Source organism: Lissotriton helveticus, chromosome 1_1 (assembly GCF_964261635.1).
Source record: "Lissotriton helveticus chromosome 1_1, aLisHel1.1, whole genome shotgun sequence".
Lineage (NCBI taxonomy): Eukaryota > Metazoa > Chordata > Amphibia > Caudata > Salamandridae > Lissotriton > Lissotriton helveticus.
Window position 1 is genome coordinate 854,773,052 of NC_136057.1, and position 24,588 is coordinate 854,797,639.

The following is a 24,588-nucleotide window of genomic DNA, read 5'->3' on the forward strand; positions in this document are numbered from 1 at the left end:
CAGCCCCTGGAAGCCGCTTGATGAAAATCCCAGTCTGCTGCCCTCCTTTCGGCACTCTGCTCTGCTCCACTCCGTTCCTCCCTCAGACTCCGGGTCAACGCAGCGACTAGGAAACGCCACGCCAGCTGCAGTGACCGCCGAAAGCTGCACCACAAATCCAGACGCATCCCAGGTCAGGCAAGATGTTCTTAGGGCTTCTCAAGATCGAGGCAGTATCTTTATCAAACTAAGCGTTCCTCCGACAGTGCTCCGGCATAGCTCCGCATAACTCCGCAATAGAAACTGCAGTGGGAAGCAAATGCGGCGAGAGCACCTCAGCTGCTGCTCACTCGGACGCTGCCGCGTCCGCCATCTTGCCCTCTCAGCCGGTCATGTCTGCAGTGTTTCAGCGCTCTGTCCATCATCTCCTTGTGTTTGCTTTGTAGGGGTATGCCCAGACGTGAGTCCCTTGCTCACTTTGTCACTGGATTCAAGCTAGCCTGGTTGATGAAGGTTGTTACCCAGAAACCGGTCCCAGGATGCTTGTTTCTGGTTCAGGGAAGAACTGGCTTCACAGTTCGGGCTGAACTGTTCCCATGAGGCACAGGGTCAAGACTGATTTGCCTATGACTGGGTCTGAACTGAGGTGGCCAAGTGAGCTAAAGAATGATGATGGATTCAACGCAGATCTGTGACTGGGGGTGAGTGCCTGAAAAGGGTCAGCTCCATCCGTCCATCATCTCCTTCGGTTTGCTAGGCTTTGGCTTAGCCTCCTTTTGCCTGGATGTTGCTGGTCTGCAGCTAATTGTCAATTGTCGTGGCCCAGGACCCTAAGCACTCTCCAAGGCCCGGTAGGCTAGCCTCCTGTCCTCAGGATCCCAGAGACAGAAAGAAGCTCCCCATTTGCTCGAGATTGCAAGGACCGCGCAGGGTGTAGTAGAAACAGGTGCAAGTGATCGTTGGTTGGGACAAGGACCATCCCAACGTGTACAGTAAAGTAATCACACTGTGCCGAGAAGTGCGCTTGTAATGACCAGCCGTCCACCTGGGGGTGCTGTAGCGTGAGGAGTTTAAGGAGTGCCAGGGAAGTCTGCTGAGTCAGAGGGACTCAAACTTACAACCAGAAGCCTGTGGTGTTGGAATAGGTGTTAAGGGAAGTTTTCAGAGTCCACGGGGCCCTAGCTGGTAGCATAGACTGTCTCTGACCTCCCGATCAGGAGGAAGACAACGCCTGACATTGTGGCATCAGTCTGAGGTCACCAGCTCCCTATCTATGGACCCACACCACAAGGTACTCCGTTCTGAGAATACAATGACTAGACCCGAGGGGTCTCGTTGTGCCTTGGGTTCTCCTACGGCTGTCTGTAGGGAGCAACTGCTGCTCACGCCTCCACCTGTGGGGAAATAATTCTCCTAATTGGGAGCCCACCAGCTTAGGGTTTCACAGTCTTTTCCCTGGGAGGCAGGGCCAGACTGGCCGTAGTGGGCACCGGGAAATCCCCCGGTCCACTGTACGGGTGGGGGGGGATTTTGTTACATGGCAAAATCAGCCATGTAACAAAATCAGCCGAAAACTGGCCCTGGCAAAGAGCTCAGCGGCACCCACAACCCCGCCAGGAAGGGGGGGCGGACGAGCACTTTGTCAGGGCCGTTTTGGTTCCGGCCCTGCTGGGAGGTGATAGTGATCCAACCCACATGAAGGTGCCACCGGGTGCCTGAGGACCTAAACTGTATGGACGAGAACATGTAATTGTTTCCATCCACTTTAGATGGTCCCATCAATCTAATCAAAATGGTGCCAGCGGGTGCGACATGTATCGTTGGCTGATGTAGTTTGAGTGGTTGAGGGGCTAGGTCGAGAGGCATTGTCAGAACCTGTGATTTCTTGACCATTACAACTGTAAGGGGTATGCCTTATTGGGAATGTTGTATTATACTAATGTGTTAGCTGGAAAGTGAAATACCTCGGAACAGCCTGCATATATGTTTCTGTCGCTATTGATGTGGGAAGGATTGCTTGGTTCATGAGCACCTAGTGAAAGTACGCATATGGGTATATGTTGCTTACGAGGCTGAGAGGATAACGGAGCAAGTGAATACCTATGACTAGTACATGTATGTTCGTGCTGTTCTGCTGTTAATGAAAGAGAGTGACAATTGCATATAACTGTAAAGTATATTGTTTTGATTTCAATGTGTGTGTAATGCAAAGACCAGTGTTTTATATATAGGGTGTGGAGTCTTTTTGTAGCATACACAGTGTGTTGGGAGGGTGGGGGTTGTGCCAATACTTTACACTTTGATTCTGAGGATAATTCTGACTGCTCTGTGCCAAGCTACACAAGGGTGAGTACAGGTTAACCGACTAGTGTATCGTACTCATCCTATCTAGGGCGGTGGACTCTGTCTGGTTTTGGTGTGTCCAAGCCAGCCAGAAACCACTGGGTCTAACAAATACACTGCAGAAGCTGGCCCTCATGAATCTCAGCATCCAAAATTCTTTAAGGTGCAATGGTCTAATTACCAAACATACAATTTAGAATGACCAATCTGCGCATCTAACATTAGGAAACATGGGCAAATATTTCAAGATCATTTCTGAGAACCTCACCCACCCCCTCATTAATTCTTACAAAGTCAAGCATCACCCTCTTGCATACAGTAACATTTCAGGTAGATGCCCGAAACTTGGTCTCTGGATGCATCACTCACTGTCTGAGCTAATTTGTAACTACAAAATTGTTCTCACATATGTTAAATGTTTTGATCTGTCTCTGCGATGTTCAGGCAAACACATGGCTCGCCATACAGGTGGTGACATGAGAGCTTGTGCCATAAATAAACAACACTTCTGCAATTCTAGGAAGATCCAATCTATGTGGGTCCTTAATTGAACTGTTCTGTAACAGTGTTACATGTTGGGCATCTCAGCACCTGTTTTTGGGCATCATCAAGTGTATCTTGGTGATCTGTACTCATTTAGTGTCCCAGGTAAGCTTCATAACCTGCCCTTGTGCTCTCTGTGGATCTCTCCTACGCACGAGATAGCTAGGAACATATAAAGAGGTTGGGAATAGAACTACTATTTCACTCAATTCTTTTTCTTCTCAGCAGACAAAAATCTTTTTTGATTGATTACGTTAGGTAAGGTCAAATGAAACCATCAGTGCTATTTTCCTTTTCAGTGAAACATTCAAACGTCACTATTTGAGAACTGAACTTCTCCTATTTTAGACAACATAACAACTGCCTCTGGAGGGGATGTAGCATTTTTGTGTGCCACCATGTACTGAGGGAGTAGCAAATGTGTTTTTATTATACACAGTAGTTTCATGTATCAAAATGCTATGTTGTCTCTACAACCAAGAACTGTATTGATGAACAGTGATCATAGGGGATGTTTGTTGTACATACATTTAGTATCTATGGTCAAAACTTCAATTTTTGGAGATTCTGCTGATCATCTGATTAAACATTGTGGATTTTCGTTTCAGGTGGTGTATACTGGAATTGTAATTTATATACCAGCGTTGGCAATAAATCAGGGTAAGAAAATGGCAACATCACATTTCTAGATTTGTATGTTTTGCTAGCTCCAGTGTGCGGACACCATATTACAAGTGCCGTAGGATATAATGGTCTTGTGATACGTCGTACGGGATATCCGCCATGGTTGTAACCTAGTAGCTCATCCACCAAACTGTAAATCAGGGCCTCAGTTTGTGAACCACTAAATGATAGGCTTTGGCTTCTCACATAAAACAGCTATGAATATTAATGTGGTCACATATGGACATATTTCATTGCACACATTTCTTGTGTAAACAGTGAATAGCAATTTGAATGTTTTTGTTATAATGCTCATTGATAGAAAGTGGATTTATGAGGTTATTCTTAAAAATCTGCCCTTCCTCCTGTAGAAAATGGAGGTCAATGTGATCCAGATTGACATACTGATGTAAATGTTTATTATGTTCTGCTTTGACATCCCAGTTCATTAGCCCATTGTCCCATTTCAGGCTACATCTGGGGTCTCTGTACCCTTGAATATAAGTGAGGGTTAATTTTTCACATCTTCCTGTCTACGAAATGCGCCCAAAACTACATGCTAGTGTGCCTTTCTTTCCAATGCGGTGCTTTTGTAGTCATCCGGATATGAATAATTTGTTCAGGCACCATCAACTACAGCAATGTTTCCTTTTTCAGCTGCTCCTGAGAGGTGTAGGCAATTTGAGTTCACACACTGAAGAGTTGGTGTAAACCCTAGCAGTAGAGTAGCCAGTGAGTCATGGGCCCTAATGCATGGAAGGAAACTGTCCCATCTGGCTACTGTTTAAATGGCTAAATACTTCAATAATCAGGGTTCATTGGGCCCCTGTGGACCCCTGGGCTCCGGTTTACTGCACCTGCAGCACCAATGGATGTTAAAGGCTTGAGCCCTAGTACATTAATCCAGTGCACTTTTGCTTCCTGACCACAGTCCAGAATGAAATATCTTCTGCTTTTAGGATCACAGCAGGGGCGAAACACAGGCCCCCGCAGCCCCCGCAGCCCCCGCAGTGCGGGGGGCCCCCAGCTGCAGGGGGCCCCCTCAGCACAGTACTCTGTGGCTGCTCGGAGTTCCTGCTAACTGTTCAGCGTGTGCCACCCATCGACGATGACAGTGATTTCCTAATCAAAGAGGCTCTGTTGCGGTGCTTAATTTGCAGATGGCCTGGTAATTATTAAAAACCACGTTCTTCTTCTGTTGATTCCTGGAAGTCCTCATAGGAAGGCCCACCATGGTCCAGGCACATTGAAGAGCGTAATCATCACGTTTAGTGATGTCACCTCACGTCAGCAGATTGCGCCTGCCTTCCGCAAGGAACATGGTTTCATTTCCGTTGGCTGAGGGCGGACTTTTCACTGAACTGGGGTAAGGTAGGCTAGAAGTGTGGAGGACTGCAGGTGAAATGTTTTACAATACCGTACAACGTTCAGAAAAAAGTTTTTTTTACTTTTCTTAACATATTGGTGAAGATATATAATACTGAAACAGAAGCGTTTTACTTGGATACAATTAAGAGAACTATATCAATGACTGCAAGTGGTTAACATATTGTAAACAATCAACAATCATTGTAAGGATTAGTACTAAGCGATCACTCGCATTCATCAAGTCGAAAAAAGATATTACTTTAGCTCTGCTTTGAATTCTTGTAGAGAGGGAGTACATGAGTGTCTGCTGTCAGGAACTTCCAATGGAAAGTCCCAGAAGGAGGAAGGACCAATACTCTGAGGTGACCTAGGGTGGTTTGGGGTTTGCTATGATATCAATATCGATTGATTGTAGGTTTGATTTGAGTGGGTCTCAAGATAGTATATCAGACATGTAATTTGGAACTGTGGAGCTAGCCCGTTTACTTCTTTGCAAACAAGTAACAGTAACATGTTTTTTTAGCTGGGTTTGTGTTATGCAACCTTAACTTACATACATGTATACACTGAGCCTCCCAGCTTGATGCAAAGAGTAGCCGAGGAGCCCAAGTAAAAGGCTTATGGTAGTGCAAACTCCTACTAACTAAAGAACTGTTTTGGCTGTGTTGATCCTGTTGAAAGGCCCAATGAAACAATCACCCCTTCTCTTCCATGGGCCCCACTCCGTGAGAACCCAGGAAAACCTGTGAGGAATCCACATAAATTGTGTGAGCTGTTCAATAACACCGAAACCTTAACCCATAATTTAAACGAGTGCCCAAGATCAAGACAGGTATGCTTTTTATAGTTTGGATTTACTTGCTTCTTAAAAGCAACAAGAGCTGCACAAGCACAAAAAATAAATACATATCCAGCCTTGACACCGAATTGGTTAATAGGTGCTTTACAAACATTCATGGTATGTTAAGGACATAAATGTATTTCAATACTGGTTTTTCAATTTCTTTGCAATATTACACTGTCATTCTCTCTGTCCCTCCTTGACCCAGTGCCTTTCACACTCGTATCCATTCCCCTGACCTCCTTTCTTTCCTTCGTCCCATCTTTTTCTTTTCCCTTTTTCTCTTCCTCTGCACCTCCAGCCATGCCTCCTTCCCCCTCCTGCTTCTTGCTTCCTGCTTCCTTACACCCTCATTCCATTCTTCCTTCCTTACACCCTCATTCAATCCTCATCCTTCCTCCCATGGTGCATTCATTCCTTTGTTCTCCATTATTTCCTTACTTTCTTTTTTCCTCCTCTCTTCTTCACTTCTTCTTCTTTAATTTCCTCCGTTCTTATCATCAACTTTTCCTTATGCTTATCTTGCTCCTTTCCTTCCTTTTTTCTAATCCTCCATCACACATCATTCACTTCCTTTCTCCCTCTATTCATTCTTTTATTATTATCTCCTTCTTTCATCGTTATTCATATATGTCCTCACTCCAGTACTCCCCTTCCTGCCTGCATTTTTTGCTGCCTTGTTTAATGTATTCCTTCCTTCAGCCCTGCCTATCTTTTAAACAGAACAGTACAAGCACATTCTCTTTAGTTTGCAAAGCTGCCTCAAGTCCTCTAATGACCTTTCCTAAAGCTGCACGTTGAGATTTACCCACTTTTAAGTTGTTGTCATAGGCTTCCAATATGTTACATTTTGTTATGTTATATTGATTTTTGTATCACACTAATCCCCCGAGAATGTATGCATGCATTTGGGCAGCTGTGTTTGTTTGTGGTCCCCAAGGTGCTTATGTGAAGAGCCAGGTCTTCAGCTTCTTGTGGAACTCAAGATGTGAGGATGTGGATATGATGTGTTGAGGCTTGTGGATGGGACTGGAACCAAGAAAGGAAGTAAGTGGAGCCTATGGAGGATGTGGGCGGAGCTGGAAAAGTGGGTGTGGCCTCCTAAAAAAATTAGCACCTGCACTTAATATTTTACAAACTAAGCACTGCTCTGTTGATGAATGGAGTGTGTCAGTTTCCAGAAATAAGCATGCAGACAGATAGCCCAAGTGACAGGCGATGCTGGTTTTTGTTAATTTGAAGATTAAGTGCTAACAACCACGCTCTGTAGGACCAGTTGTTCTATGTTTTTTGTTTGCAAAACACGTCTCTAATTAAATGCTTTTAAAATGAATAGTTATATACTTCAGATTTATTTGTCCTGCTTTCATATTAAAAGACGGGTGTAATTAATCGGTCTTGTGATGTTCATCAGCTGCCGAGTCTGGGATCTTTGAATGTCCTGCATACCAAGACTTGACTCAATTAAGAAAATAGATAAGCAACTGCCAGGAGATTTCACTCAAGCTGCTGCATAATGACACAGGTGGTCAGTGCATAGCAAGTGTGCACACGGCACTTATGCACGTAAGGAAAACCATCCTCCTGCTTACAGGTTGAGCAGTCAAATACAGCCATTGTACAGTGCAGTGGGCCCCTCACGCCCCTGGGCACTAGTTCCACTGCACTGGCTGCACCAATGATAGTTATGCCCCTAAGCCTGGTTAAGTCCTCTAGCGCTCTTACAGCCGGCATCGCATACTGCTTGTTTAATGATGGCTCAGGCCTTCGATACATTTTTGTACGGTCACTCCATATCAGCAGGAATGCAGTTTTGCACCTTTGATGTTTGATTTAACAACCTGAGCAGTTCCTAGCGTTTTCTTTTATAACATCAATTGACCCTGAAAACAATGATCAACACACTCCAGGTGTATTGTGTTTTTGTGACAAGGAATCAAATAGTAACTTAACCCTTTTGTGAAATTCTGATAAAGCTCGTAGGTACTGTCATAGGTTGGCATTCAAAGAAGCATCCTGGATCTTGCTTTTTTTTGCTGTTTTAGGACTGGCCCTTTCTCTAATATGTGTCTTCTACTGTTACATGCCCATTTTACTGGGGAAGCTGGGTTGATATGAGGTGTGTCACATCAGATCATCATATACAGATACAGATCCCCTAAGGATAAGTGGCGCAACGATAGCTCCCGCAGTCCCCGCAGTGCAGGGGTGGCCCTGAGCTCCAGGTGGTCCCCTCCAGCACTGTGCATGGGTGACAGGCTTGAATAGATCCGGAACATGGGGCCCCCCCCTCCATGTAACCTGCAGGGGGGCCCCCTCAAGTTTCGTTACGCCACTGGATCACTGGGGTTCCACTACCGATACAAAGCGCAATATTATTTGCTATTAGTCATACTGTAAAGAATCATTACTGCAACCCATAGCCAGAAGTATATCTTTTAGGGGGCATGGATCTCAGCTATGAACAATTATTAAAGCGGTCCACTACAGGTGATTTTTTTCCCGCTTGTAGGCAAGAAAGTTACAGTATGCAAGGTTTTAAAGCACACAATGCTTTTTGGTGCATTTTTTAAAATTATTGGTTCGATTGGATGTACAATTAAATATCGACCCCCAGAATATCATGGTGCAAGAATATCTAGGACAGAATATTAAAAGATACGTGCATACAGAGGAGTATAGGTTCACTATTCCGATCTCCACATCTACTTACCATGAAATATACCGCATGGGTACATATATCTGGATTAAGGTACAGAAATCTATACTTACCTTCCTGCAGATATCATGAATTTGATAATCCGTCTTCACTATTCTGTTCCATTGATATTGTGGTTTCAATATTAATTAAATGGGATTTAAAGTAGAGGGATGTATAGTTGTGAAGTCAGCTAACTCGCAACTTTATGTATTTTCTAAACTGTTTAAGCTATGTGAAATGCAAAGCTTATGAAGATCTTTATTTAAAAATAGTTGGCCTCAGCTCAGAGCCCTCCTTCCCGTACCTGTTACCTCAGTTGGTGGATCTAAAGCCTCCAGACTCAACATTTTTTAAAGGAGGATGTCCTAAGTGGGACATTCGGCACCACAAAATATCACACCTAGAAGGTCCGAAGGGCTAAACCTTACCTCTAGTAAAGTTAGGAAACTTTATCTGCTTCGTAAAGTTTGGAGTTTCCTAATTCTGTCCAACTTCAAAAGTGAAGTTTTCAGTTAACTCGCCACTAACTTAAAATAACTTTAAAGAAAGCTTGGAGCATATCCATCAATGACAGTTTAGAAAAAATGATGGTGAACAGTGTTTTATAAAACATTTTAGTGCTGCAATAATGGTTAAAATGAAATAAAATTTGGGAAGGCCCCAAAATACATTTCACTGTAAGGTCGTGACAAAAGATGGATGTTTCAACTACATTTGATCAAAAGCAAGTCAAACTGCCTGGACTTCTAGTAGGATTTTACACCCCTCACAGTTACAGGCAGGTTGTGGGAAAAGTGCTGTACAGAAGGAGACTTTTATTGGACATTGACCAGTAGGACAGTTAGGCATGGTAAATGATAGGTGAATGTGTGAGCCTGGGATGGGTCTATTTGCGGCCTGTCACCTGGCTGAGGGCACTAGTTCCATCTCCACTTAGTGGAGCCGTAGGTGGGCAGACAGCAGCTCAGCCTCTAAGGTTCTGACTGGTGGTTTCACAGTTTGCATCTAGAATCCTGCTCTGAGATAACCTCTCTTTTTGATACTGCTTCAATGGTACCTCCCATTTGGATGCTACAGCGTCCGCCATTTCTGGCATTATGGATATTCTCCTCTCTTTCACATACAATAGGGTTATTGCAATGAATCCTCACAATGGCACATTATTTGTGCCTATGATTGTTTCGGCAAGTATGTACTTTTGTGAGGGATGAATGTAGAAATGCCATGTGTACTAGAAATGGAAATGGAAATGTTTTACTCGCAGGGGGATTGTTCGGCATTACTACAGATGCAGATCAAAGTCAAGCTTCATCCTATGAAACAGTTAAGACTGCATTCATTAATGTACACTAGAAAGCTAAATCACCTCCATAATAAAACTTGGAATTCTCATCAAGTAGGTTGTACTTTTCAGACACTTTTTAGAAAATAAATGCAAATTTGTGCATTGAAATCAATTTGGCCAGCTACACTGGCAAACACTTGATTGTGGGGAAATGGCTTTTTGAAGGTTCACCACCACTTTTTGCTTCACTTTTCGACTATTAGGTTCTGGTGTATTGATTTTGACAGTGCATTGAGGCCTGTTAACCAGACACCAGTTCCAGTGTTCTAACCCTTAACAGTGTATGTTTAATTGTCTTATACACAATTGTCATAAGTAAACTTACTTAGTATTGTACTGGTGGAACCCAGTACCTGTTAGTTAAAAGGGTCCTTCTTTGACTGCTAGCCTTATTGTGCTATGGTATGTTGTGTTATATTGATTTGTATGGCACCATAATCACCCAAGAGGGTGTGAAGGCACTTGGGCATGTTGGTAGGTTTGTGGTTCAGAGGATGCTTATACGAAGAGCCAATTGATCAGCTTCTTGTGAAAGTCAAGAAGTGAGGAGATGGCTCTGATGAGTTGCAGGAGGCAGTTCCATGTCTTGGATGCGATGCAGGAGAATAACCGAAGTTCGGTTTTGTGGATGCAAGGCATGAGTGGGAGTGAGGCAGAGCATAGGTGACTGGTGGGTTGGGGGAAGTGTATGCGGTTGTTCTGGCATTCTGGTCCTGTGTATGGCTTTGTATGTGTGTGTGACCGCTCAGCCCTCCACAGGGCTTGGTCGCCCCACTCACTGCTGCCGCTCCTGCCTGCCTTTGCCGCCTCCTGCCTGCAGATTCTTTCGCTTGCTGCCCGCTGCTCCTGGGAATTTCCCGCTGCTCCTGGGAATTTCCCGCTGCCCGCTGCTTCTTGGAATTTCCCGCCGCTGCCTCCCTGCGGCCCGCCCCCCTGTGATTCCATTCGCCGCCCCGCTCCCGCCACCCAGCTGCTCCTCCCTCCCGGCTCCTTACTTAAGGGGACCACAGAGTGTGACCGCTCAGCCCTCCACAGGGCTTGGTCGCACCACTCACTGCTGCCGCTCCTGCCTGCCTTTGCCGCCTCCTGCCTGCAGATTCCTTCGCTCGCTGCCCGCTGCTCCTGGGAATTTCCCGCTGCTCCTGGGAATTTCCCGCTGCCCGCTGCTTCTTGGAATTTCCCGCCGCTGCCTCCCTGCGGCAACGCCCCCCTGTGATTCCATTCACCGCCCCGCACCCGCCACCCAGCTGCTCCTCCCTCCCGGCTCCTTACTTATGACGCCCCCAGAGCGACCGCGCAGCGGACGCGTGCATCGGGAGCACCGATTGCGCGCCGAAGGTGCGCCAAAGGTAAGCCCGTCTGCGCCCGTCCGCGCCTGGACCGCGGCCAGCGCCAGGACCCCTGGCCCTCTCCACCGAGGCAAGACGACCCGACTGACCTACGACGCCGCCACTCTCAACGCACTCAATGCCGGCCAGACCCACGCCTGCTGCCGAGCCACCCCGAGACGCACCCACGGACCCTTCACCTGCTGCACCTGCAAGTTCACCTGCCTCTGAACCTGCCCCGCACCCGCCAAGACAAACACCAGCAGCAACCACCTCAAGTGCATCCTGATCAACACCCGCTCCGTCCACAGACACGCCGTGGAACTCTGGAACCTCCTCGACGCTACATCACCGGACCTCGCCTTCCTCACGGAAACCTGGATGAACGCCTCCTCTGCACCCGACATCGCCATCGCCATCCCGGACGGGTACAAGATCATCAGGAGGGACCGCATCAACCAGATCGGAGGTGGCATCGCCATCGTCCACAGGAACACCATCCGCATCACGACCAACGCCAACGACTCCTTCGCCAACGACTCCTTCGTCGCAGCCGAACATCTCCACTTCCAGATTCACACCGACCCTAAGACGACCCTCAGAGGCACCCTCGTCTACAGACCCCCGGGACCACGCACACAATTCAGCGAAGACATCACAGACTTCATCAGCCCGCACGCCCTCCCCTCCACTGACTACATCCTCCTCGGGGACCTCAACTTCCACCTGGAGAACAACAAGGACCGCAACACCACCGCCCTGCTGGAAAACCTCGCCAACCTCAGACTCAAGCAACTGGTCAACACCCCCACCCACTACGCCGGCCACACGCTTGATCCCGTCTTCTCTTCCAGCAAGTACATCACCTTCAGCCACACCACCGGACTCCACTGGACCAACCACAGCTGTGTCCACTTCAGCTTCAAAAGATCCACGACTCACCACCACCCGCAACAGGTACCTCACAGGAATTGGAGCAAGATCACCGCAGACCAGCTCACCACCTCCCTCGGCCAGAGCCCACCCGCCAACACAACGGACCCCAACGAAGCAGCCCGCAACTTCACACAGTGGCTGACCGCCTGCGCCGATGACCTCGCGCCACTAAAGAACCCTCCCAGCAGACCCAGAAGCAAGAAGGCATCCTGGTTCACCGACGACCTCACGGACTCCAAGAAGACCTGCCGCACCCTCGAGAAAGCCTGGCTCCTCGACCGGACCACCGACAACATGACCGCCCTCAAACACGCTACCCGCAAGCAGCACCAGCTCATCCGCACCACCAAGAAGAAATCCCTGAAGGAACGACTGGACAACAACGCCCACGACAGCAAAGAGCTCGTCACTATCGTCAAGGAGTTCTCCAACCCCAGCACCGGCACCAACGACATCACTCCGTCACAAGACCTCTGCGACTCCCTCGCCTCGTTGTTCCACCGCAAGATCGCCGACATCCACAACAGCTTCGGCGCCCCACCCACGCACCCAACCGTCGAACCAACGCCCCCCACTGCCACCCTTCGCACCTGGACCACAGTGACCACCGAAGACACAGCCCGCACGATGAACACCATCCACTCCGGATCACCGACCGACCCCTGCCCACACCACGTCTTCAACAAGGCCGACTCCACCATCGCACCCCAACTCCGGAACATCATCAACGCCTCCTTCAACACCGCCACCTTTCCGGAGAGCTGGAAGCACGCCGAGATCAGCGCCCTCCTGAAGAAACCTACAGCGGACCCCACCGATCTCAAAAACTTCCGCCCCATCTCGCTCCTCCCTTTTCCTGCTAAAGTCATCGAGAAGATCGTCAACAGACAGCTGACCGCCTTCCTCGGGACGAACGGATCCCTCGACCCCTCGCAGTCCGGCTTCAGAGCCAACCACAGCACCGAGACCGCCCTCATCGCAGCCACCGACGACATCCGGACCCTGCTCGACAAGGGGGAAACAGTGGCCCTCATCCTCCTGGACCTCTCCGCTGCATTCGACACGGTCTGCCACCGCACCCTAGTCCAGCGCCTCAGCAACATCGGTATCCAAGAGAAGGCACTGGAGTGGATCATCTCGTTCCTCGCCGGAAGAACACAAAGAGTCCGCCTCCCCCCGTTTCGCTCCGAGGCCACCGAAGTCATCTGCGGCGTCCCGCAAGGATCTTCACTCAGCCCCACGCTCTTTAACATCTACATGAAACCTCTCGCAGCCATCGCACGCCAGCACAACCTCAACATCATCTCTTACGCCGACGACACCCAGCTGATCCTCTCCCTCACCAGAGACCCCGACACCGCCAGAACCTGCCTACACGAAGGGATGAAAGACGTCGCCGAGTGGATGAAGGACAGTCGCCTGAAACTGAACTCGGACAAGACGGAAGTCCTCATCCTGGGATCTTCGCCCTCCGCCTGGGACGACTCCTGGTGGCCCCCAGCCCTGGGCACCACACCCAAGCCAACCGACCACGCACGCAACCTGGGCTTCATCCTGGACCCCTCCCTCTCGATGACCAGACAAGTCAACGCCGTCTCCTCATCGTGCTTCAACACCCTGCGTATGCTTCGCAAGATCTTCCGCTGGATCCCGACCGAGACCAGGAAGACTGTCACCCAGGCACTCGTCACCAGCCGACTGGACTACGGAAACGCCCTCTACGCCGGAACCACAGCCAAGCTACAGAAAAGACTCCAGCGCATCCAGAACGCCTCCGCCCGACTCATCCTGGATGTGCCCCGACACAGCCACATCTCCAGCCTCCTGAGGAACCTGCACTGGCTCCCCGTCGACAAGAGGATCACGTTCCGGCTCCTCACCCACGCACACAAGTCTCTCCACGACCTGGGCCCCAAGTACCTCAACGACCGCCTGACCTTCTACATGCCCACCCGCAAGCTACGGTCCACCAGCCTTGCCCTCGCAGCCGTACCACGCATCCGAAGAGCCACCGCCGGAGGAAGATCGTTCTCTTACCTGGCTGCCAAGACTTGGAACTCCCTCCCCATCCACCTTCGGCTGACCCAGGACCATCTCGCCTTCAGGAAACAACTCAAGACCTGGCTGTTCAAGCAGTAGCATACCCCTCCCCCCAAGCGCCTTGAGACCCTCCCGGGTGAGTAGTGCGCTATACAAATGGCATGATTGATTGATTGATTGCGAGATGTATGAATTGGCTGCACATGTGAATGGAGAGCAAGTAAAGCTTCCTAAGGGTCTGTGTGATGTGGGTGTGGCGTGGGAGTTTGACTATGAGTCTGTCTGCTGTGTTCTGGATGGTCTGGAGACTGCGTAGGAATTATTTTAACCTGCTGGTGATGAGTGCTTGAGTTCTACTGCAACCATTTGAAGATTTTTCGTAGCATGCGTAGGATTTGGATGCAGGAGGTGCACACTGAACTGACTTGAGTCATCATTTTGAGCTTGTTGTCTAGCATGTTCTCTAGATTTCTTGCATTGTCTGTGAATGTGGATGTTGGACCTAGCTCTTACGCCCACCAGGAAGAATCCCTTGGGGAAGTCTTGTTGCCAAAGAGCAGTACTTCTGTCTTTTTGGAATTGAGCTGCAAGTAGTTGGTTCGCATCCAGTATCCTATCATGGTCATCCAATTTGTGAAGTTGGTTCTGTCAGTGGTTGTTTTGTCCGCTAGGGATAGGATGAGTTGGTTTTTTAAAGTAACTGCTAGCATTGGTAGTTGCCAATGCTTGTTTGTGATTAGACTGAAGAAGCAGTGATTAATGATTTGCTTAATAATTTGTTTCTATGGAACTCTCCAGTAGATAAAATAACTCAAGAGATCTGTCACACACTGCTGGTCAATCTGAAGATTATTCTAGAACGCTACTGCAGATTCCAAATATCTATACACTATGGTTTTTACACTTTAAAATGACACTCAGATATGGGATGATAGTACCAGTGCCCATGCCAGAAGATCTCTCCAATTCTCTCCACCTCCAACCATGCCAGCTCAGGCTCAGAACTATACACACAATTTCTAATAGGACAGCACGAGGCAGTAACCAGCTGGGCAGACTATAATCATAAGATATACCAGAAAAGGACCTGCAGAGCTGTTGAAAGCTGCGTGTGTACTGCAAAATTATATACTGCTCTGCGTTTTATCCTATGACATTACAGCATATCAATGGCCATTACACACTACATAAGAACACGTACTACACATAATCACAAAACAAAACCCTTCCAGCTAAACACCCTATATGTCATAACTAGATGCCCCTGTAGGTAAGCACTAAAGTGCCCAACCTAGGGGTTGTAAGCACTATGCAAATCCTGCAATGCAATACAACATTTATCATTTATGCAGCAACAAGATTCGTGTTGATGCTATTAAAGTCTTTGTTTCCATCGCACTTTAAGAATTCTAAACAGAATGCACTTCATTTGCACTTTCATAACTACTGATATGTATTAAAATATTTATGCTGTTCATTTACAGGTATTTGCATATTTTTTTGTATATTAGATAAAAATTGACGTACTACAGTTTCTTTATGTACTCCCTGTGCTCTGGTGATATTGTCAGACAGTTCACTTTACAAAATGATCTGACTTTGCAGTCAGATAAAGAAAAGTAAATAACATCTCCATCTTAAAAAAGAATAAGCAGCAATTTGTCAGAAAATATAGCTTGATGTTTGACTTTTGTATTTGAACAAATGGCAAATATGATAAGAGAAAAACAAAACCTACATTTTTTAATGGCTTATCGACTTGTAAAACACCAGCATGGTATGCGTTTCATAAATGGTGCGTCAGCTACCTAGGTCATTTGGGGGAGGGGCAAATATTAATATGGGCTGGCCAGTCCCTCAAATGCCCCAGCGGCTACTGCCCTGCATGAATGACAGAATGGTACACTTAGCAGTTAACTAACTAGATACAAAATTAACTGGGTAATCTTTTACACAAATACATTTACATTTATCCCAATACATTGCTCCATAGTGTCTCTTTCCCCATAGGATGTCTGGCTATGCGAGAGTACACATTTCTAAATAAAAGAGGAGTAATGGTGCCATGGTACAGAAGATCTCAGTTAAAACGGCTGCTCAGTGAATTCTTCAGCTTTCTAAGTACACATTTAAAATTTCACAAGTATCGTTGTATGGCAACACAACAACTTGCTTTGTTTTCCAAACTATTTAAACATATGTAAAGAATATGTTTTTAAAGGGTTACTTTGTTGCCTGATGTTGGCTTTCATGTAATGCAAGATTGTATTACAAACACAAGTGCCACTCAATTTTTTTGAGAATGTGGGTTAGCTGTTGAAGGGGTTGAGACCCTACCCAAGCAGCAACCACACATATTGTCAGGGAAAAACACAAGTAAACCCCAAGTCAACCTGTCATTAGTCTTCTGGTATAATGACGCAAATGGAGTCAGACTTAACTTGTGCAAAACACAAACAAGTTATAAAGTGAAACATCTCACACAAATTTAGAAAAATATAATAAAATGTAATCAATTATTTCAGACCAAAACCACAAAAATCCAATCAGTTGAACTGGACATATGCAAGTTGAAATATCTACATAAATGTTGTACCAAAAGGCGCAAAGCCCCAACTGAGTGGATATTGTTGATCTGGACCGGGTCTAAGTCACAAGTTCAGGCCAAATGCGGTGGAGTGCAGGCCAGACACAGGACCTAGATTGGCCCGCTGAGGATTGTACTGTATGTCCTTGGTGCACAGTGTGAATGGCTTTGCTTTGCGAGGCTTTGTGTCTCCCTGCATCAGTTCCAGTGAAGCTGTGAGGCTTTGCTTCACTCTGCGTCCGTTCCAATGAAGCTGACAAGGCTTTGTGGGGTTTCACGTCACTATGTGACCCTTCGTGACAGATTTGATGCAACCTTCAGTAAGGCTAGGAGGAGCTCTCTTTGATGCCAGCCAAGGGCCTAGTACCTGGGGAGGCACCACTTGCTTATGAATCAGGAACTCATTCCAGTTGAGGCCAGCACGTTTCAGGGAGATCAAGTTGCAGGTCCAGCCAAGTCCAGTTCAGCAGATCAGCTGGGCAGTTGCAGGGTGACCTCTGGAGCTTATACTGTCTCTTTACCTCAGGCAAGAGATCAATGAGCTCAACCTTGGAGTCACTTCAGCCTGTAATCAACGTTATAGATTCAGTCTTACTTCTCAGCAAGCAAGGCGGGCCTCAAGCAATATAGCAGCAGGGCGCCCTTCTTCTGTATTAACCACATGCCCAGGAGTGCACTGAAGAGTTAGGTATGAGGGTCCACTGGTTATACCATTGTGCCCACTTTGAAGTGGAGGAGCTTGTAGAGCCCACCCCCTGCAGAGGTGTCTGGAATTTCCTGCCTCCCTGCCCTGGCCCCAGCTTATTAGGGGGCACAAAAGACTAGTGCTATCACCTTTGTGAGTGTGATGAGGCAGAGCCTTAATGATGCATGTTAGATTTGGGGGTCTCTAGATGGCACAGGTAGGTACTTGTGACAAATAGGGACCCTTGCCTCTAGTCAGGATAAGGGGATTACACCCCTAAAATAACCCCTGCTCACCCTCTTGGTAGCTTGGCACGAGCAGACAGGCTTTATCTCAGAGGTGTTGTGTTAAGCATTTGTGACCACATACAGGAACCCAGTGACAACACTACAAATGGACACCACACAAGGTTTTATATAAAAAATAAGTATACTTTATTTAGAGTTATCACAAGACCATAAACAAAAAATACACAATACTTCTTACTTTAAGATGGTAGATTAAGCTTAGTTCAGTTCAGTTCTTAGATGCAACACTTTACGTCAATGTACCTTAGGTTGCGTTGTGCTTCCACGACAAGCAATGTCGCAGCGATGAGAATGCGGCAAAGTTCAGATACAAAGAAATAAAGACATGAAGATCTTTCAGATGTGGCACGCTCCTCGGGGATGCGAGAAGTTCTCGGTGCGATGCGTGGACTGCAGCGGCGACACCCTTGTTCCGCGATGCAACGGCAGCAGCTCCAGCAGTGACACTCTTCTCCCACGATGCATAAAGCATCCGCACGATGTAACAACTACCGTGGTGACATCCACAATGCGACAGTAGCAGCTCCGACGGCGGCGTGCTTCCCCGGTATGTGAGGTGCTCTTCTTCGATGCGATGCAATGCGACAGTTTCAGCGGCGACACCCTCCCTCGGAGTTGTGACGGCATGTTCAGCGACGGCGACACACCTCATTGCGAGATTCTTCCCTTGATGCGGTGCAATGCGACAGCTACAGCGGCGACACCCTCCTTTGGAGTTGCGACGGCAGCAGCAGCGACGGCGACACGCTTCCTCTTTGTTGCGGCACGCTTCTCTCCGATGCTGTGCAATGCGACAATTCCAGCGGCGAAACCCTCCTTCGGAGTTGCAACGGCAGGCACAGCAACGGCGAGAGGCTTCTTCTCGTTGAGTCGCGCTTCCAGCTTCTTGCGACACGCAGTTCCTCTGAAGGCCCAAAACAGCAGCTGGCACTTCCAAAAGAACTATGGGGAGCTGGAGGGTGAAGGCTGTTGTCCCTGAATTTTCAGCAGGAGGCAAGCTCTTTTCGAAACACTTGGAGATCCTTCACAAGTTGAAAGCAAAGTACACAAAGTTCCTTTCTCCTTCCTTTGGTAGTAAGGCAACCACTGCAGGCCGATCCCCCAAGCAGCGTGTCAGCTTGGGAATAGTCTCTCCTCAGTTTCTTCAGGTTCCTCTCCTTAGTAAAGGTTTCTTCTTGTAGTCCAAAGTGATCTAATTATATGGGATCAGGGACCCCATATTTATACCCCAAAATCCTCTGTTCTCTGAGGGGAGAGGGGCCTTTGCCCAGTCCAAACCAGTTCTGAAGCACTCTGTTTACCAGACTTCTCCTTTCCTTTCACAGTGCAGGGGAGGCACATCAGATGCCCCCCAGGAGGTGGAGCCAGCATTGTACAGGCTCGTACAGTCCTGGAGCTCTTTGTTTACAGGACTCCTTCTCTTCTTTCAGTGTGCAGGGCAGAGACATCAGCCGCTCCCAAGGGGGTGGAGCCAGAATTGTGGAAGGGAGGCACAGCCCTATTCAAGGTTCAGGTGCAACTCCTCCCTCCCATCTAGATGCAGATCTCTCTATTCACCCCTGGGTGACTCAGTCTGTCTCTTGGAATCCCCCAGCCCTGTCACTCACAAAACCAGACAAAGGAGTATACAACCTAGCAGAGGCAGGTTTGAATGGTTAGACAAGCAAATACTTACTTTCTAAAAGTGGTATTTGCAAACACAGAATGTTAAAACCATCTTCACATTAAGACGTATTTTATCAGGCATACTAAACTCGAATTTCTACCTTGTTCTCTGAGACAGCTAGGATTATTAATATGTAATAATCTACAGCCCATTCTGGCCTATGGAGGATAGGTAGCCTTGCAATAGTGAAAAACGAAAATGGCTGTAATTCACTATTAGGACATGCCACACACATCAGGGCTTGTCCTACCTTATACCTACAATGCACCCTGCTCTTGGGCCTACCATAGGGGTGACTGAAATGAAGAAAAGGGAAGGTTTAGGTACTGGCAAGTGTGTGCACTTGCCCAGTCAGCATGACAGTACCAGACTGCACGCAGGTTCTGCAATGGTAGACCTTAGACACATCTTACAAGGCTGCTTCTGTGGGTGGCACAACCAGTGCTGCAGGCCCACCAGCAGCATTTGGATTTACACACCCTGGGCTCACTCAGTGCACTAGACTGGGGTCTGACAAGTAAACCAAATAGCCAAACATGAACTACTGATTAACTCATCAATTTACAATAGGGAGCACTTGCACTGTGGCACTGAATAGCAGTGACACAGTGCCCAAAGCATCTAGTACCAGCAAAAATACATGAGGCAACAGCAAAAATGGAAGGGAGACCCACACCAATGGTGCCAGGTCTAACAATGCACAAGCGTGGTAGGTAACAGCTGGGCCCCAGAGTCAGAGATGGACCATCTTGCCAACACCTATTCCACCTTTGTCTCACTGTTTGGGAGTAATACACAAAGACCAGCTGCCAGCTAAACCTAGTAATTTGACACAGGATACATGCTACAGGCACCAAATGGTTAGGAGAAGAAAATGCCAACTTTCTAAAAGTGGCATTTTCAGAATTATTACTTAAAATCCAACATTACTATTAAAGAGGGTTTTACATTACAATTCTTTATGAACCAAACTTGACTTTCCTACCTGCTTGCAATTAAAAATGTTCACTTATTAATGTAATAAGGTAACCCAATGTTGTCCTATGAGAAAGGTAGACATTGCACAAGTAAAAACTAATTGAAGAGGTTTTCACTACCAGGACATGTAAAAGTTAAAAGTACAGTCGAAACCTTGCACCCTGTCCTAGGGGCTATTTAGGGCCTACCTTAGGGATGACTATTATATATTAAAAAGAAAGTTTTAGGACTGGCAAAGGTTTATTTGACCAGGTTGAAATAGCAGTTTCAAACTGCACATATAGGCTGCAATGTCGGGTCTAACACATGTTTGAAGGCTACTTAAGTGGGCAGCACAATCAGTGCTGCAGGCCCACTAGTGCAGAAAGAAACATTCATCCCTAGTACAGAGATCTGGGCCTAAATCCATTGTTTTTTTTGCCCACCATGCCACTCCAGTTAAAACTCAGCCATATGCAAATCAGTGTTGACCCTGATCCCCATGGAAACAGTCCAGCCTGAGCTGCCAGGCCAGGTTCTCCCTGGACCAGAAACAAACACCCTGTGACTGATTTTGGGGTATCACCCCTCATCAGCTAGGCTAGCTTGAATCCAATGGCATGGTGAGCATGGGACCTACTTCTGGGCATACTCGTCCCACTCAGGGTGAAAAATGCAAAAAGAACAATTGATGGATTGAATGCTGAAGAATGTTAAACATTCACCCCTAGTAAAGAGACCTGGGCCAAAAGCTATCATTTCGTTGCCCACCATGCGATTCCAGTTTAAACCTAGCCATATGCAAATTCGTCTTGTCCCTGCTCCCTATTCAAAAGCCTTGCGTCTTCAACTTGTTAAAGGTTTCGACATCAATGCATGATTGTTCATAGTGTTCATGTTGTTTTTAATTGCATAATATTTGATTACATATTGATGTTTTTTTATTACTGTTTTTAGTGACAGGATTTGATTTGTGGTCTGCTGTCATCTCAACTGGATTAGTTTGCACATTCTACTGTGCTGTGGTATGTTAATTTCATTTCAGAAAACTCAGCTAATGTTTACATGCTTACCTTTTAATTTAATTCATATTAAAATGTGTTAATATGTTAAACTGAGTATACTGAAACAAAATGTACACTGCATTTTACGTCACTGAAAAGAAGCAAATCAGTGCTTGCCATTTCCTGCTTTCAAAATAAGGGATGAAAACAATTTGAAGTTCAACAAAAATAACATGTAAAAAGTGAAAGTCAATTGTTCTATATCTTCTAATATGTGCGGTGCAGGTAAAAACAGACGAGTTAAATAATGAACAGCTAATTGTCCTAGACTAGTAATTTTCAAAACATTCTGTTAGGGTCAGGACTGGCTTTAGGGTGGTGCGACCGGTGCAATCACACTAAGCCCCAACCTATGGGGAGGGGCACTGGTCTCAGGCGGGGCACTGTGTTTAGCAATGATGAACGATTTAAAAGCACCTGCTGCAGAATTCCTTGTACCCATCATTCAGGCAGCAATAAAAATGTAATGATAACTCTTGTGATTAATGTCCCTTCTAGAGATAGAAATCAGAGTTATCTCTAGTGGCAGGTTTGACTTTCCATAAAGTAGAACTGGGGGTTAATATGCCTGCTGCAAAGAACAGAGCTGTATTAAGTTGAGCCTAGAGACAGCGCATATGCTGTATTGCAGTATATACTTGTAGCCCCACTCACTCTTTGAACATATATGTCATTAGTTTGTGTTATTGTCCTTCGTGAATGCTGGCTTCTGATTGGTTAATAAGCTTGTTATTCCCTCCTTAGTAATGCCTTGTCTTCATTTGTAACCTCCCATGCAGACTGGCCCTTTTACTTCTTTTGTTACATGCATGCTTTAATTAGAGCCTGAGAGCACTATTTTTTTAATTGGCTTTCTTGTGCCTGCTTTTGCAGGCAAGACACGCTTGCTGTCTCTCTCTCACAATGCTTTTTAAAAATTTAAGCAGCATGGCCGCCTCAGATGGGGTAATGGTGGACATGCTTTCTTTTACCTGTAATGGATTGTCAGTTTTCCATTGATGTCACCAGGGCCATATGACTTTAAACATATAATTGCTCATATTTCAGACAACTGTGTACTGTTTCGCTTAGGTAGTTTATGATGCTCACTAGGGACCTCTAGGACCAGCTTGCGGTACTGCACCTAGATTTGCAGTACTGGTGCCTTGCTCACTAGGGACCTCTAGTAGCAGCTTGCGGTACTGCACCGAGACATGCAGTGCTGGTGCCTTCCTCACTAGGGACCTCTAGAAGCAGCTTGCGGTACTGCACCTAGACATGCAGTGCTGGTACCTTGCTCACTAGGGACCTCGAGGAGAAGCTTGCAATACTACACCTAGACATGCTTTGCTGGTGCCTTGCTCACTAGAGACCTCTAGGAGCAGCTTGCGGTACTGCACCGAGATATGCAGTGCTGGTGCCTTGTTCAGCAGGGCCATCTAGTAGCAGCTTGCAGTACTGCACCTAGACATGCAGTGCTGGTGCTTTGCTCACTAGAGACCTCTAAGAGACCTCTAAGAGCAGCTTGCAGTACTGCACTGAGACATACAATGCTGATTCCTGGCTGATTATGCAAACATTTGCAATGAAGTAGGACTTGCATTACTAAAAGTATGAGCTGTTGGCATTGCATTATGATTTGCAACTCCAATACCTCAAACGATCAGGAATGCAAGACCTATTGCATTGCAAATGCTTGTTCATTTGAGGGGGTGGGGTGGGGAGAGCACCCAAAAAACATTGTTGCCCCGGGCACCACTAGTGTTAAAACTGGCCCAGGTAATGGTATCACAACTGCTTCTCAAATGAACTGCACCACTCTGGGCAAAGGCTCCTCTCTTTAGCCTTTCCCTGCATATCTGATGACATAATCACTGGCTGTTGATACCAAATTGGCGATTCTGATTCCTGAATTGCATCAACAAACGTTCAATTCCTTCCCCTTCATTATTTGCTCTTGATTCCTGACCTTACAACCTCTTGCATGACTCCTCTCCCTCTCTAAGTGAAGCCTATTCTAAGACACATGCCTGACCGCCTTATTTTACTATTATTGTATTTCTGCAAACTGCCCACACCTCATTTCATACATTACAAACTTCTACTCCTTTGAAACCATTTGCCTGCAACCTAACAATTTTTAATCTCCTCTAGCCTATTTTTTCATCCAAACAACTATTTGTATTAACTAACATTACACCCACTAATGATTGCACATATTTAATCTACCAAAAAGACACTGGAGTAAATATTTCTTTGAGAGCACACACTTAATCTAAATAGTCAACAGTAACCAGTAACTATTGGACTAACCACTAACCTTGAGCCCCAGAGCAGCATACTACTCGCTATAGAGCAATATCAGAAAGGACAGCGGCGGGTCAAGCTATATCACACCTCCCTTGGAGTTCCACAAAGTCCTATCTGGTGCACTTGCTCCTTAGTTCCAGCCATCGAATGGAACCATTGCAAGAAAAAACAACTAATGTGGTGGTGCACCCAGAAAAAACTAGTTCAAAGCATCCAGTTTTGTGTGTACTCTTTATTTTTGTTCTGACATCCTTAATTTCATAATGGTAAAACCATACACAGCCATGGTCAATGCGTATTGTTCTAAAAAAAAACTTCTTCAGGGCTTCCGTCCAATATTCCAATATTTCCATATTGTTATGTTGTTGCTCTACAACGTACTTTTCATGTCACATTCTCCACCCATTTGGGTCCGCCACACATATCTCATATCGGCCCCCAAATCCATGCCTCCTGCAATGAAAGGCATTTCACATCCTAGCTGAAAAAAAGACTCGCAATAAATCACTTAAGTGCTTCGCTAGGAGTAGTAGGTGCTATATGTATATATATAGCTAGCACTCGTTTTCCCGAAGAACCCAAGCCGCTTGACAATGGCGGGCCGTGGCACGGTCGCGAGCATTGCACAATAAATAATCATGCTTAAAAATAAGTTGGGCCATGGTGTGTTGTTTCACGTGATTTGGAAAAACGACGCTGTTGTGTGTATATATATATATATATATATATATATATGTGTGTATATTTATATATATATATATATATATGTATCTATATATATATTCACTGAAAAAACCAAAGGTTATAGACCATATATAGTTAGGAATTAGCATTTACAAAACCTTGAAAATTCACTGAAAAAACCATAGGTTATAGACCATATATAGTTAGGAATTAGCATTTAAAAAACCTTATTTTACTCACACAAAACCATTGAAATTCCAT

General features: G+C 46.3%; 1 protein-coding gene across 1 annotated transcript in view; it reads left to right on the top strand.

The window, feature by feature from the left end:
* LOC144763009 (sodium-coupled monocarboxylate transporter 1-like) overlaps positions 1–24,588 on the top strand; it is a 797,300-nt gene that overhangs the window by 159,559 nt on the left and 613,153 nt on the right. Inside the window, exons 3-4 of the mRNA XM_078648324.1 lie at positions 3,474–3,525; positions 21,248–21,315. Of these exons, the coding sequence (XP_078504450.1) occupies positions 3,474–3,525; positions 21,248–21,315 (120 nt within the window). The remainder of the gene's footprint in view (positions 1–3,473; positions 3,526–21,247; positions 21,316–24,588) is intronic.